Genomic DNA, 15,046 nt, shown 5'->3' with positions numbered 1-15,046 from the left:
GAGAGAAAACAGGTGTTATAATCAATATCAATAATCAATCAATAAGACTTTATTTTACAGGTGTGTAACCCAAGAATTTTTTTGTTGATGATGATCAGAGTGTGTCTGGAAGTCTACTGACGTTGATCATCTGCTCAGTGTTTTTGTAGACTGTGGAGAAATTTGGCCCTGAGCGGTCAGCCTAAGAAAAAAAAAGTCAAACAAACAGCCGGTTTAACATGATTTATTCTTTGCTCGAGGATCGTCTCCTGCTTTTACATGTGAAATCCTCAAGTGTGTATCTCCACAGGTAAATTCTGATGTCATCACCTTGCAATACTGCACTTTAAGCAGTTCAGGTCCAGACTCCATCGAAGAGCTGATGAGACACAGTGGCTCACCACCTGAGTCTGAAACAATAAGAAACCAAAAAGGTCACAAGTTGGACCAGAACAGCTGCTGCTTCATAGCCAAACAAGAACAAGCTGGGACACCAAAATATGCTAAAGTACATCACAGTGCGATGTCAAAAAAAGCATCCAGTCCGAACCCTAATATCATGACCTTTCATCCACAGAGGGCCTAGCGGGCTAACCTTTGAATTCCAAGCACGTCATCGTGATTTTGTTGATGTATGTAGTGGCACACATGTCATACTTCCTGACTTTAGTGTCAATGCCCAGGTGGGCCACGTGAAAGACCAAGAAAGGTGACTCCTTCCGTTCTTGGGGTTTCTTAAGGGTTAGCAACACCTTGAAGAGTAAACAGGAAACAGAATGATTAAAAAAGAGATGAATAAGACAGCTGCAAGCTGCAGGGTGGTCGGTGGAAAACCTCCATGTTGCAGATATAATCAGAGCAAACTGACAAACGTCAAGTCAGTCAGGACAAAGAACTCCTGATCAATCCGGCAGCTACAGTATAATGTGAGTCTCACCGTTTGGTTTGAAGGTTTCTGATTTTTTCCAGGATTTAGAGGTTGGAAGTGAAGGTTTTGTTTGGTTTGATTTTTGGAAGACACCTTATCTACATGAGTGCTGTTTGGTGGTATTTAATGACAGTAGAAAAGTCTGATTCAAACTGCTAGGTTTCTCACCTCTTTGATTTCGAAGTTGAGGAGGATATTGATTGTGTTCTCAGTCAAACCTCCGTTGGTGGCAGCCATCACTCCATCAGATCCTGACACCTCCACCTGCTGCTCAGTAAGCTGCGCCTTCTCTGAGATAGAACAAGAACAGATGTCTGTCTTCAGACCTTCTTTTAGTGCACGATTAGTTAAATAAAGAACATATGACATGCTACGTCACTTCCTGTTGTTGTGTGTTACTACCAGCTTGTTGCTGCTCCTTAATTTAACCTTAAGTTGTTAAATTTTGTTTTACTCTCCAGTTCAGCTAGTAATTTTACACTAATTTGAATGCCTGTTCAACTCAAACACTTTATAGTCATTTAGAGTTCGTTAAACAGGGCTAGCTAGCTTAGCCTGCTCAATAGCAATGGCATTAGTGTCTCCCTCTCACTCTCCTGCTTAGTGTGTCACATGTTTAGCTATTCCTCAGCCTCCTTCAGTGAAAATGGTAAATGTAATAAATGTATTTTATTTGCAGGGCTGGGGGTGAGGCTTAGTGAACTAGAAACACGGCGTCGCACCATGGACACAAACTCATTACGTGCTGTAGTTAGCCAGCCCCCATTAGCTAGTGCGGACCGATCGAGTGTAATTTCTTCTAAAATTAATGTTGAATCGGTATATACATTTGCAAAGACCATGTCGGACTCTGTAGTTTTCTCTGGACCCCTGCCCAGTGATGACATGTTTAGCCACATGTTATCATTCAATCACTGGCTGTTAATTGGGGAAGCGATGTGGGCTTTGTAGATAATTGGCAGACCCTTTGGGGAAGACCTAGTCTCATTAGGAGAGGCGACACTGAACCCACTTTGGATGAAGCAGCTCTCATATCTAGAAATCTGAGTTTCTTATTAAACCAAGACCATGATAACCCAGAGTTGAGACCAGAAGGCAGAGTTGCAGTCCTACACGCCTCTCTGCACTCCCATTAGCATTACCCACCCAATATCCCACAGAGAATGTGCCTGTCCCCCGACCACCTAAAATAATTAAATCAGATACAAAAAGAGGAGTTATACATAAAAATCTAATAAAGATTAACCTTCACAGCTACAACAAATAGTAGAATTAAATGTGGACTGTTAAACATGAGATCTCTATCTTCTGAAGCTGTACTAGTAAATGAATTAGATTATAATATAGATTTATTCTGTCTGACTGAAAGCCTCAACCAGAAGAATATGTCAGCTAAAATGAATCCACTCCCCCCAGTCATATTAATACTCACATTCCATTTACACAGACTGGAACACCTAACTGGCATTAAAGGAACTGCATTAAGTCTTATTTATCAGACTGATCTCAATTTGTTCATGTTAATGATGCATCGTCCATGCTCACAAAAGTTAGTCACGGAGATCCCCAAGGTTCTGTGCTCGGGCCAATACTACTGTATTCATCCTTTATATGCTCCTCATTGGTGATATTAGGAAACACTCCATACATTTTCATTATTATGCAGATGACACAATTGTACTTGTCAATGACACCAGGTGAAGATGGCCATGTCTTAAAGACATAAAAATCTGACTAGATGTAAAACTTTCCTCTTTGATAAAGAATATAGCTAGGGCTGGCTTTGGTTGGCCCCTAGTTATGCTGCTATAGGCTCAGACTGGAGGGGATCTCCCATGATGCACTGAGCTTCTCTCTCCTCCTCTAACTCTCCTTTTTATGCCTCACATTTATGTCCCATTAATGCATGTTACTAACTCAACTTCTTCCCTGGAGTCCTTGTGTTTTCTCGTCTCTCAGGTTCCCACGGGTCGTGGTTGGACCTCCTGCTGCGGTCCTGCTTGAAACCTGCTGCCGTTACTACTGTTTAGTCATAATCTATTTTAATTGTACGACCAAAATTTTCAAGAGTGCGACTAATAATTTTTCTAGGTCGCACTGGTGCACCTGACTGCATGGATGAAAACATAAATTTATTTCGCAAGTGCATCATCTCTCTGTGTTCTCCTGTGACCGAACCACATTCATGGTAGGATCATATTGTGGTCTAACCCAAAAAGAGACAGAGCTCGGATGGGTCTTTGCCTCTGATTGGCTGTGGTCGTTCAATTTCAGTTCAGTGAAGCACTTTTATTGGGAAATGTTTCATTTTGCTTAATGTCTTAGTTTGACATGTTCACTTTCAGCTCAGTGAAACATTTTAAAGACTTTATTTTTCTTTTCATTTATATAATTGTGCTTCAAATAAAGACAAACATTTCACTACAATTTATTATTGTTTAAAAATCATTCACATTATATTAAAGTTGTAGTGATAAAAAGGTGACCTTATGGCATTAAAGGCAACGCAATGAAAAATTTGGGTGCACCTAAATTTTGTGCTGGTGAAAAAAAGTTAGGGGCAGCAGTGCAACCAATGCAAAAAGTTAGTCTGGAGCCCTGCTTACTTGCAGCTACTACCATCATTATTGTTACTACCATTGTTATCATAATCACCATAATACATTCTGTATATTTCATTATTATCATTATCTATAGTCGCAATACTCCTTCTCTAACACCCCCCCCCAATGTCTCTCTCTTGCTCTCTCTCTGTCTGTCACCTTCTGTCTTTCTCCCCCTCTCTTGTCGTCCACATTGAGTTGGGGCCTGTTCTGAGGTTTCTGCCTTCTAAAAGGCTGTCACCAAGTGCTTGCTCAAGGGGGAATGTTGGGTTCTCTGTATTACAAAATTTAATTTAAGAGTTTGGTTTAGACCTGCTCTAATTGAAAAGTGTCATGAGATAACTTTTGTTGTGAATTGGCACTATATATCTGGAGATTCTCAGTCATCCAGGTCATATTCACTCAAAGAACTGATGAAGCTGCATGGATTAGCAGTGAAACGTCTTCAAGTCAATCTTCACAAATCCAGACGCCTTGCTTTAACTCTTTGAGTGAATTGGCACTATATAAATAAACTGAATTGAAATGGAATTGAATGAACCACATCAGTGTTAGCTTACCTTGAGCCACCTGTCTTTTGACATCTATGCTGTGCTCTTTACTGCCCTCGCCAATGTTCTCTACCAGGATCTTCATCAGCACTCCAAGGTCTTCCTCACCCAGACTCATCTGACAAACACACGGCACGGTTTCATATCTCACCAGATAAAATTATAACACAGTTTAACAACAACAACATGTGAGACCTACGTTGAGGGACCGGAGGACTCCCTGAACCTGGACTCCAGGGATCTTGGTGAACCAGGAAGCAGCCAGGTTTCTGGTGACAAACAGCTCCAAGTTGATTGGCTGGAGGATCTCGATATCAGGCTGACTGGAGTCTGGCCTCACTGTGGTTCTAAACACACATTTAAAGCAAACAACCAACATTTATTTCTTTCTTTTCACAGTTTCTATGCTGAATTATTCTAACTGTGAGGTGTGCTGTTGATTTAGGGTAGCAGGCTGGAAACAAACTGGCAATGCAGAAATCTTTAATTTCACTGCTAAAGTTTTCTGATCCTGGCTTTAAAATGCAGTTCAATTTGGCCAATAGTGGTGAACACAGTCACAAGGTTTCCTCCTGTTATGCTGCATGTTCAGAAGTCAGGTTTTGAAGAGACAGATTAATTTATTTGGTTCCCCCTAAATTATATTGTTTCAGTTTAGTGATTCCATTGAGTGAACATTAAGTGAATTCACTGCAAAATATTTCCGTTTTAACATCTATGTGACCTGAACAACATCTCTTTATTACAATTTGCCTTCTGGGTTTGATTTTCTCCAGTCACAGCTTAACCACAACATGAATGTCCACGCTCATGTCTGCTGAGCGACAATGATGAATACAGATCCCCATTTTCCCATTTTCTTCTTATTCTGATGTTTTGTGTTGTTACCTGCAGAGTTTTAGCTGAGTCAGCTTGACATCCATCTTGTCCACCACCGCTGGCAGAGAGAAACCTTCAGCTGGCAGCAGGGAGAAGCTGTTTCCCACTGTAATCAAACCCAGATCCATCACCACAGCATTATGGGAGGTGGAGGACTGGGGGATGATGATGAGAGGGGCCTTCAGCTTGATGTCCATGGACAAACGGAAACTCTTCTGGGCAAAGCCCCGAACACTGGACGCCGCTTTCTCTGCCGCCTGAGCCGTCGCAGCACTCAAAGCTTCTTTAGCTGTCTGGAAGTTATCAACAAACATCTACAAAACAACAGCAAAAAAACAAGTCAAGAGTGAGACAATGACAGAGCCAGAGTCACACGATGAAGACTATAAGTGAAATGCCATGAAGGAGCGAAGTGAAAGGGAGCCAATGAGATGTTCAGTGCCTGGACAAACAGTACGATCATTTCTGTTTCATAAACCTTCAGTAATATGAACCTGACAAATAATGTCAGGTTTATTTCTTACGAATAAAACAACTGGCTTACAAAAGTTTCTGCATTCACACATTCAACAGGTTTACTAAAGAAGCCTTTGAAAAAACTGGAGATTTTCTGAAAATAAAACTTTCAGTGTGTAAACAGAGCGTATCACAGCTCAAAGGTTCATCTGAGCAAATTTTAGGTTTTTGAAACAAAAATGTAGTTCCCAAAATTCAGAGCTGTTTTCACGGAGGGAAGTAAGGTCACACAGGCAGAGGTCATGTGACTGACAGGAAGGGGTTAATAATGATGGCAGCTGAGTGAGTAGCATAGCACTTATGAAGGAGGTGAGGGTTGATTACTGCTGCATGTTTTGCATGAAGAGCAGAATTCTTCTGGTTCATGTCAAATACCAAACTGCTCAGATGTTTCTAAATGTCATATTTTTGTTTGATGTGTTTTCTTTTCTGTCCCTCTGAATCAAACTGGGATTAAACAATCAGATCCTGATCAGATTAACACACGTCCTCGACTAAAAACCAGTTGTGGAGTCACAGACGAGAGTTAACCTGTTCACAGAGACCAGGTTCTGTTTAAAACTACATGAGATCTGAGGTGGGCTGAAGGTGCAGTGCAATCCTGGGGTGAAGCTAAAGCAGAAGGTTTGATGCAGTTTGGAGCTGCATGCTGGAAGCTGTACCTCATCAGCAGACACATACTGAAAGCTAAAAGAAGCCTGAAAGAACAAAAGACATCAACAAGACCAGTAAAATGAGACAAGAAAGTGAAAAAAACATGCAGCAGAAAACACAACTAATGCAAGTCACACAGTCAGATTATAACAAACTGATACAAACACAACAGATTAAAGTTCTGTTTAATGACTGTTGGAAACTCTTTAAATTCTGACTTTTATTAGAAACTTTATTTATTTTGACTGTTTTTTCATTGCTTTCAGTTGCATGAGAAAAACAGCTCAGAATAAGGAGGACAAAGCTGAACAGATAAATGTAAAGAAAAGTAGATGGTAAAGAAACTGTAACAAATACAACCAGTACAAATAATGAACTATGAGTGTATATCCATACAGTGGATGAGTTTGTATGGATGTAGGACAGGTTGTCTGCAGTCCTGACTGTGTTTTTGTCTGTTCCTGTCCTGTTTGCTGGTCTAATGGATGAAGAGAGAAAAGACTGGATTACTACAGAGTAGAAGCAGATCAGCAGGCTGAACGTCTTGATCTGAAGAGAAGCACAACCTCTGCTGGGCCTTGTTGATGGTGACGTGTATGTCGGAAATCCACATAAAAGTCATGGGTCCTAGTAGATCCCAGAAACCTAAAGGTTTCCACAGCAGACACAGGTTTGTTGAGTATGGTTATGGGGGCAGTGTTGAGAGGTTTCTCCTGATCCCCACTGTCCTCTTCACAGTGCTGAGCATGTTCAGGTTGTTGCAACTGCACCAGAGGACCAGCTGGTCAACCTGCCGGCTGAACGCAGACTCGTCACCACCCAAGCTGGTGACGATGACCTCTGTGGCCTCTGCAGATGTTAGGAGTTTGATGGCTGGGATTCTTCAGGTTGGTTCGTTTGTTTGTGTGGAGGGAGAAGAGCAGATGGGGAGCACACTTCCCTGGGGAGCTCCAGTGCTGACTGCTGGATGTGATTCTCCACAGCCTCACCTGCCGCCTCCAGTCTGTCAGGAAGTTTGTGATCTCTGACAGGGTTAGGGTTAGGGTTTCATTAATGCCAAAGCAGATGCTGCTTCTGCTGCTGTTCCTCAGTCCTCTCAAAGAAGTTGTGATTGGCAGCTCTGTCTATGTCAGTCGAGTAGTGGAGAAGATCATGCATCGTCAGAGAGCAGGTTGAAATCCGAAGTCTCAGTTTAACAAGATGGCGGCGCGCAGTAGTGCAGCGGCTTCTCATGCTCCTGGGTTTAAGTCCTTTTTTTGTAGTTTTTGTGTTGGTCTAAAGGCCAACTCTACTTGTTTCGGTTGTCTAAACAAACGCATAAGGTACAGCCAAGCCGAACTTTTTAAAATAAGGGACGGCTCGAAAACCATGACCACTACGACAACAACAATAAGAACAACAACAACGGCCTCACACCAACTCAGAGCTTCGCTGGGCAGACTGCAGCTGTTAAGAACACCGGACTGGCAAGGCAGGCTACCCCGGACGGAGGGCAAGAGGAAGTGGTGTGCGCGGAAGCAGAAGAGGGGCAAATGGGGCGGCCTGTTAGCTAGGCTAAAGGCTTACGCCGGGAGACCACCGATTCCGTCCCTGTTCCTGTCCAATGTTCCTTCTCTGGACAACAAAATGGACCTACTTCGACTGAGGCTAGGGTTTTCACGTGAGATGAGGAACTGTGCAGTGCTTTGTCTGACGGAAACATGGCTAAACGAGAACATGCCGGACCCAGCCTTCCAGATCGACGTCCGGCTTCTCTTCCAAGCGGACCGCAACCAGCTGTTGGGGACAGCTCGTTGGGGCAGACTATGCGTCTATGTAAATAAAGGTTGGTGTACAAACTGCACAAAAGTTAACAGCCACTGCTCTGAGGCGATAGAGTATATGACTGTGAAATGCCGGCCACACTATCTGTCTCAGGAGTTTACAGCAGTGTTTGTTATGGCTGTTTACATCGCGCCGGGTGCTAATGCTAATGAAGCGCTACACAATAACATCAGCTCGCTCCAGAATAAGCACCCGGAGGCTTTCTACGTGGTTGCGGGAGACTTCAACCACATAAACCTGACAGACACTCTGCCTAAGTTTTACCAACATATCACCATACCGACACGGGGAAATAACACGCTGGACCGTGTTTACACAAACAAACAAGACGCATACAGAGCTGTCCCCCACCCCCACCTTGGCTTTCCGACCACATCTCCATCATGCTGGTTCCTGCCTACCATCCGCTGCTCAAACGCCACACGCCAACACAGAGGACCATCACCGTGTGGCCCAGCGATGCAGTCCCTGCACTGCAGGACTGTTTCCAGCACACAGACTGGCAGGTCTTCAGGGAAGCAGCTGTCCGTGAGGGAGAGGTGGACCTGGAGGACTACGCATCTGCTGTCCTCGGTTACATCTACTAGTGTGCAGAGGATGTTACCAGTACCAGGACAGTAACTGCATACGGCAACCAGAATCCCTGGCTGAAAGCGGAGGTCCGGTCTCTGCTGAAAGCCAGGGATGCTGCGTTTAGGTCAGGTGATAGAATGGCACTCAGGGCGGCGAGAAGAGAGCTGACGGCAGGAGTGAAGAGAGCCAAGACCGCATACACCCAGAGGATCCAGGGACACTTTGCATCCAACGATCCACGGAGCATGTGGAGCGGCATTAAGTGCATCACAGACTATAACACCAAAGATGCACAATGCCCCAGGGACCCCTCTCTGCCTGAAGCTCTCAACAACTTCTTCGCCCGCTATGAGGACCCGGACACCCCCCTCAGCACCAGACCCCCCCGGGTGCTGAAGGGCTGTGCACATCAGCTCACAGAGGTACTGACGGACATCTTCAACACCTCTCTCCAACAGGCGACGGTCCCCCACCTGTCTGAAGACCACTACAATCATCCCCATTCCCAAGACCTCCACAGTGACGAGCCTGAATGACTATCGGCCAGTAGCCCTCACTCCGATAGTCATGAAGTGCTTTGAGAGACTGGTCATGGCCTGCATCAAAGACTGCATCGACGTCACTGTGGACCCACACCAGTATGCATATAGAAAGAACCTATCCACACAGGATGCCATATTTTCTGTGGTCCACACAACTCTCACCCACCTAGAGAATAAAGACTACTATGTCCGCCTTCTCTTTGTGGATTTTACATCTGCCTTTAACACAATCATTCCACAGACACTGATCCACAAGCTCAGTGCTCTCGGTCTGAGCTCCACCCTCTGCAATTGGGTCCTGGACTTCCTGACGGACAGGCCGCAAACAGTGAAGATCCAAGGTATCTCCTCCTCCCCCATCACCCTCAGCACCGGCTCTCCCCAGGGCTGTGTGCTGAGCCCTCTCCTGTTCACCCTGCTAACACACGACTGCTCAGCACAACATCCGAGCTGCCTCATCGTGAAGTGTGCAGATGATACAGCTGTGGTTGGATGCATCGCCAACAGCGACGAGGCCGACTACAGGCAGGAGGTGGAACGCCTGGAGGGTTGGTGCAGAGAAAACATCCTCTGCATCAATGTGAAAAAGATCAAGGAGATGATCGTGGACTTCAGAAGGGGCAGACATCTCCCCCTTCCTCCCCTGTACATCGGAGGGACAGCGGTGGAAGTGGTCTCCAGCTTCAGGTACCTGGGCGTACACATAACGGACGACCTCACCTGGAGCAACAACACTTCCTGCCTCATCAGAAAGGCACACCAGCGCCTCTACTTCCACAGGAGGCTGAGACGTGCCGGACTGGGGAGTTCAGTCCTGACATCCTTTTACAGATGTGTGGTGGAGAGCGTCCTGTGCTCCTGGATCACTGTGTGGCACAGCAGCTGCTCTGCAGCAGAGAAGAAGGCTCTGCAGAGGGTGGAGAAAGCTGCACAGAAGACTGTGGGACACAGCCTATCCATCACCACAGACATTTACACCTCCAGGTGCAGGAAAAGGGCCTCCTGCATCATGAAGGACCCCACCCACCCCTCACACAAACTGTTTGCCCCTCTCCCCTCAGGCAGGAGGCTGCGGAGCATCAAGAGCAGGACCACCAGACTGAGGAACAGCTCCCCCCCCCCCCCCCCCCCCCCCCCACACACACACACACACACCCCCCCACCCTCCCGACAACGTACAGAACTCTCGAACTACTCATCCCATTGCACTACTGTCATTTGCACTACTCTGTCAGTCATTTGCACTACTTTTTATACTGATGTTTATATCTTCTATTGTTTTTTATATTGTATAGCGTTGTTTATATTTATTTTATTAGGTAATTGGGCTTATATCAGGACCGGGGAAACTAATTTCATTCCACTCATGTTCTACATGTGTGAAATGACAATAAAGCTCCTTGAATCCTTGAGTCCTTGAATCCTAATAAGCACAGCAGATTTTCAAGTTTCCCCTGTTGGTGCTGGTCCTCCCACTAGAAGCTCAGTAAAGCCTTTTCAGTGAAAAGCCACCAAGATCAATCAAATGATGTTCCCCACTGGGTTGCACTGACACATAGTGTGTCTCAACATAATCAATACTCTGACTGGTTCTGCGGTGACTGCCAGCTGTGGTGTCTCATGAATGCGACTTTCATATCTATCAAATATGAAGCATTGCATTGTGGGATTTCTAGGAAACAAATATGAGTAAAATACCAAGCCATTAAGTGAGAAAGGACTGAAGGTACTGAGGGTTTAAGTTTGTTCAGTGTAGTTACTTTATGTTAGAATGATGACCCAAACACACAATATGATACACTCTGCAAACAAACACATAAAAACACCTTTACATTAAGACTATAAAAACCAAACTGATGCAACTGAAACAATCAAACACACACAGCACGCAATGTCAAGTCGTGTTTAAGTATACATGAATATGGATGCTTTCAAGGTGCTAATGTGTGTCTATACAGTATGTAAATGTGTATTAATTTGTACATATGTACACATCTCACCAGCAGGGACATGAGGAACTTGTGCAGGTAGACAATCTGGATGCAGCCCAGACGTATGGTGACCTTCCCATCCACCTTTGACATGTCGCTGTAACCCTCCCCCTCTGTCTCCCCCGTGAACAAGGACAATTTGAAGCTGAACACCTCCTCACCCATAATGGACACTGCCTGCAGGGAGACGAAGAGGAGGCAGGAGGGAGGTCAGCATCATCTCATTGAGCTCGAGGTTTTCTTCCAAACCACAGCTGCTGCTACCCTCATTCTACTGTAGGTACTGTAACTGCTGATGTTAATATTTATTCTGGTACTGCTACAGCTACTTCTTTTGTTATAGTTAAATTAAAGCAGAGGGGAGAGGAGAGAGAACTCCAAACTGGAGTTCATAGTTCATTAGCTTTTTTTAATACCACTTATTCTAAGAAAAGCTGACAACGTGGCATGTGTTCCTGACCTTCCTGTGGATGGTTTTAGGGTTGACGTCTGTGACCACGATGTCTCTGAGGCGAGCAAACACCTCTGTCTCCTTCGCCTGCACCAACACTGACGCATCGATTCCTGCAGGGCAGCAGCAGTCAGGTGACACTTTTCATGAGTTCCTCAGACATGGATTAAAGCTCGCTTCACTCCCTCAGTGTGTATTAAACCAGTTTTACGCACCTTGGACTCTGATGTCAGCGATGTTGCTGCGATCGTCACACACCTCCACGCGGAAACAACCCAACACGGCAAACAGCTTGAAACTGAACACTCCACCCTCTTTGGCTGCTTTAGACACTGCAGAAAGAGCAGAAACACCATGAGTAAAAGACACTTTAGATGGGACATACGATATAATATACGATACCTGTGAGCAGACAGTCAGGACTCACCTGTTCGGCTCTGTGCCGTCTTCTCCACTTGTCTCCTAGCATCTTGGTCACGGGTGGCGGTGAACTGTGGCGGCACAGCACTGTTCAGATAGTTGAGGGTTGACAAAAGAGCTTTAGTGTGGAGGAGGAAGTCCAGAGAGGAAAACTCCACCTGAAACAGCACCAAGACAACAGCTGTTATTAAAATCTACTTTAAAAAGTTTCTTTTATTTCAGCTTTGAGGTCAGTTTCTGAAAGCTGCTGCAGAACTCAGTGTGAGTCAGTGTGTCAAATATTGCATACTTTCAATTTTTCATGTACATCTTTAGTAAACGAGCTAAGCATTCAGATGGAGATATCAGCCCCACTTCTAAGGAGATCTCCTCCACCCACCTTCAGTGTTTGCTCTGTGCTGTTGAACAGAGTCTGGAAGCTGGGACCACTGGGGTCGGCCTGCAGGACACACAGAAAAATGTTCAGATGTGGAAAAGGTAATGTGCATGTGTTCACGTATGTCAGCATTTTTGTGTTTATGAATTAATGTTTGTGCTGCGTTACATCATTCAGTAAACCTGCCCCTCTCATCCCAAACCTCTCCCGTCATATCCATTTAACTCTACCCTATCAGTCACAGAGCTTCCTTGTCACTACCCAAACAAACTGTTAAACTTTCATTTAATTTTCCTCTCTTTCTCTCTTCGCTTCCCCAAACTTCCTTCATCTCAAAATCACTTCTTTATCTGAGTCTCTGTTAAGTCTGCTTAAGAACAGGAGAGTGTTTTTTGTGCTCACCTTGATGAACTCCACCTTCAGCAGGTCAGATCCCTGTTGCTCTGAGGAGCTGATCAGGTGGAGAGGATGATTTCTGCCATCTGAAGAACAAACACAACATCATATGGTTTAAGGCGGTACACTTAAGGCCGGCTCCGAAGGTGTCCCAGTAAGAACCCTCATTAAAGGTTAAAACAAGTTAAAGTTTTGGTTTCTATCGCTAATTTTTCCCATCATGACAACTGTCCAGGGATGAACTAATATGACTCAACTGTTTAAACCTTTAATCACCATAATAATAGATATTTATAGAGGGATAGATATATATTATGTCTATTTTGGTCAATAATTGTGTCATAATTTGAAATACACATGCGCCACAGTGTCACTGGTGATTCCCGTGGTTTTAAAAGGGTTAAACAATATTGAAGCTTAGGGTTATGCATAAGTAAGGACACAAGGACACAAACCAGCTCCATCAGGCTCTCCTCAGCTCCACTTTGCCATCTCTGGATTAGGCAGGATTTAGGCCAAGTCAGGTGATGCCAAGGTGGCAACATTCAAAGCAGGCTCATTGAGCTTCATAACGACTCATGTCATGGAAGCTATGTTCCGGTTTTAGACTGTCTGTAGTTCAGGTCTGGGAATGATCAGTTCTTATCAAAGAAACTGTTTGTTAACGGTGTGTTTAATTCTGTAATTCTGATTCTGAAAAAAAAAAATAAAGGAATTCTGATTTTGGTCAAACAGGGATGACTAGATGGTAAAGATCAATATTTTTACCTGGTACATCGCAGTAGTCAAGTGTGACTCTGCGCAGGTAAGAGGTGACAGTGAGATCAAAGCTCCGCTTCTTCCCTTCAGCTCCAAGCTGACAGACACTTAGAGACAGGAAAGTCTTCTCCTGGTCCACCTGCCGTGTCAGCTCTAGCAGCACCTGAACACACCACTCACACTGTTGTCTCATGTGGGGTTTCCATTGTTAAAAAGGTTGACTGTAAGCTCACATAATGACCTCATCTGACAGCTAGGAAACCAACAAACCTCTCTGACTTCAAACTTGAAGTGAAGATCAGTGAGTTCCCCCAGAGCCAAGCGTTGGTGATCCTCATCAATCGACTTCTCACTGGTGTCTTCGTCTGAATCTGAAACACAGCAGCACAAACACAAACTGTAAGAAAAGCTAAAATATATCCACACATTCCAGGAATGAAAAGCATGTTTTGTCTTGAAAAGTTTCAAAAATTCCATTTTGTTTACTCTTTGTTTTGTATCAATTCGTACCAGTTTTTGTGATTCAACCATGTTTAACACCGGAGCCTTTAGTTATCAAGCTCCTCTACTATGGAACCATCTTCCGGTTTCGGTCCGGGAGGTGGACACCCTCTCTACATTTAAGAGTAGACTATAAACTTTCCTGTTTGATAAAGCTTATAGTTAGGGTTGGCCTAGCCTGGCCCCTAGTTATGCTGCTATAGGCTTAGACTGCCGGGGGCCCTCCCATGATGCACTGAACTCTTTCTTCCTCTCCCTCTCCTTCTGCACACATTTATGTCCCATTAATGCATATGACTAACTCAGCTTCTTCCCTGGAGTCCTTGTGCTTTCTGGTCTCTCAGGTTCTCATGGATCGTGGTTGGACCTCCTGCTGTGGTCCTGCTGCGATTACTACTGTTTAGTCATAATCTGTTTTAATTCTGTTACTACTCTGCTGCAGCTGCTACCATTACTACTGTCACCAATACTGCTATCATAATCACCATAGTACCTCCTGTATACTTCATTATCATTATCTACAGGTCCAGTGTTTCTAGTATTATTGCTGCTGCTATGCATCTCTGCTTGTGTGCTCCTTCTCTCCCGCCCCCCCCCCCCCCCTCTCTCTCTTGCTCTCCTGCTCTCTCTCTCTCTCTCACTCTCTCTGTCCCTCTCTCTCAACCCAACCGGTCAAGGCAGATGGCCGCCCATCTTGAGCCGGGGTCTGCTCCGAGGTTCCTGCCTTCTAAAAAGGCAGTTTTCCTCACCACTGTCACCAAGTGCTTGCTCACGGGGGAATGTTGGGCTCTCTATATTACAATTTAATTAAAAAGTTTGGTCTAGATCTGCTCTGATTGGAAAGTGTAATGCAACAATTTTTGTTGTGAATTGGCGCTATATAAATAAACTGAATTTAACTGAATTTAACAGCCAATCAGAATATGGCAGCACTCACCTGATTCCATGGTGTGAAGGAGGGTAGGTTGAAGGCTGAGCATTCGTGATCTGGCCTTTGAAAATGACAGCACCTGCAAATATGAGAGCATCAGTCCTGAGCTTCAGTTGAACTGTCATCGCTCCAACCTCCTGTCACTCCTCAGTCTTCAAAACCTCAAACCCCA

General features: G+C 44.7%; 1 protein-coding gene across 5 annotated transcripts in view; it reads right to left on the bottom strand.

Annotated features, from left to right (window-relative positions):
• vps13c (vacuolar protein sorting 13 homolog C) overlaps positions 1-15,046 on the bottom strand; it is an 80,972-nt gene that overhangs the window by 40,485 nt on the left and 25,441 nt on the right. For all 5 annotated transcript variants that reach the window (XM_046398748.1, XM_046398722.1, XM_046398730.1 and 2 more), the window contains 16 exons: positions 14,881-14,953; positions 13,713-13,813; positions 13,452-13,605; positions 12,690-12,769; positions 12,291-12,350; positions 11,919-12,069; positions 11,707-11,823; positions 11,501-11,604; positions 11,050-11,217; positions 4,950-5,254; positions 4,261-4,408; positions 4,071-4,179; positions 1,076-1,197; positions 575-731; positions 310-389; positions 122-181 (listed from right to left, as the gene is read on the bottom strand). In XM_046398748.1, the coding sequence (XP_046254704.1) occupies positions 122-181; positions 310-389; positions 575-731; positions 1,076-1,197; positions 4,071-4,179; positions 4,261-4,408; positions 4,950-5,254; positions 11,050-11,217; positions 11,501-11,604; positions 11,707-11,823; positions 11,919-12,069; positions 12,291-12,350; positions 12,690-12,769; positions 13,452-13,605; positions 13,713-13,813; positions 14,881-14,953 (1,989 nt within the window). The remainder of the gene's footprint in view (positions 1-121; positions 182-309; positions 390-574; positions 732-1,075; positions 1,198-4,070; positions 4,180-4,260; positions 4,409-4,949; positions 5,255-11,049; positions 11,218-11,500; positions 11,605-11,706; positions 11,824-11,918; positions 12,070-12,290; positions 12,351-12,689; positions 12,770-13,451; positions 13,606-13,712; positions 13,814-14,880; positions 14,954-15,046) is intronic.

This window comes from Scatophagus argus, chromosome 1 (assembly GCF_020382885.2).
Source record: "Scatophagus argus isolate fScaArg1 chromosome 1, fScaArg1.pri, whole genome shotgun sequence".
NCBI lineage: Eukaryota > Metazoa > Chordata > Actinopteri > Scatophagidae > Scatophagus > Scatophagus argus.
The sequence above is the reverse complement of the archived record's forward strand: the minus strand, read 5'-3'. Positions and strand labels throughout refer to the sequence as shown.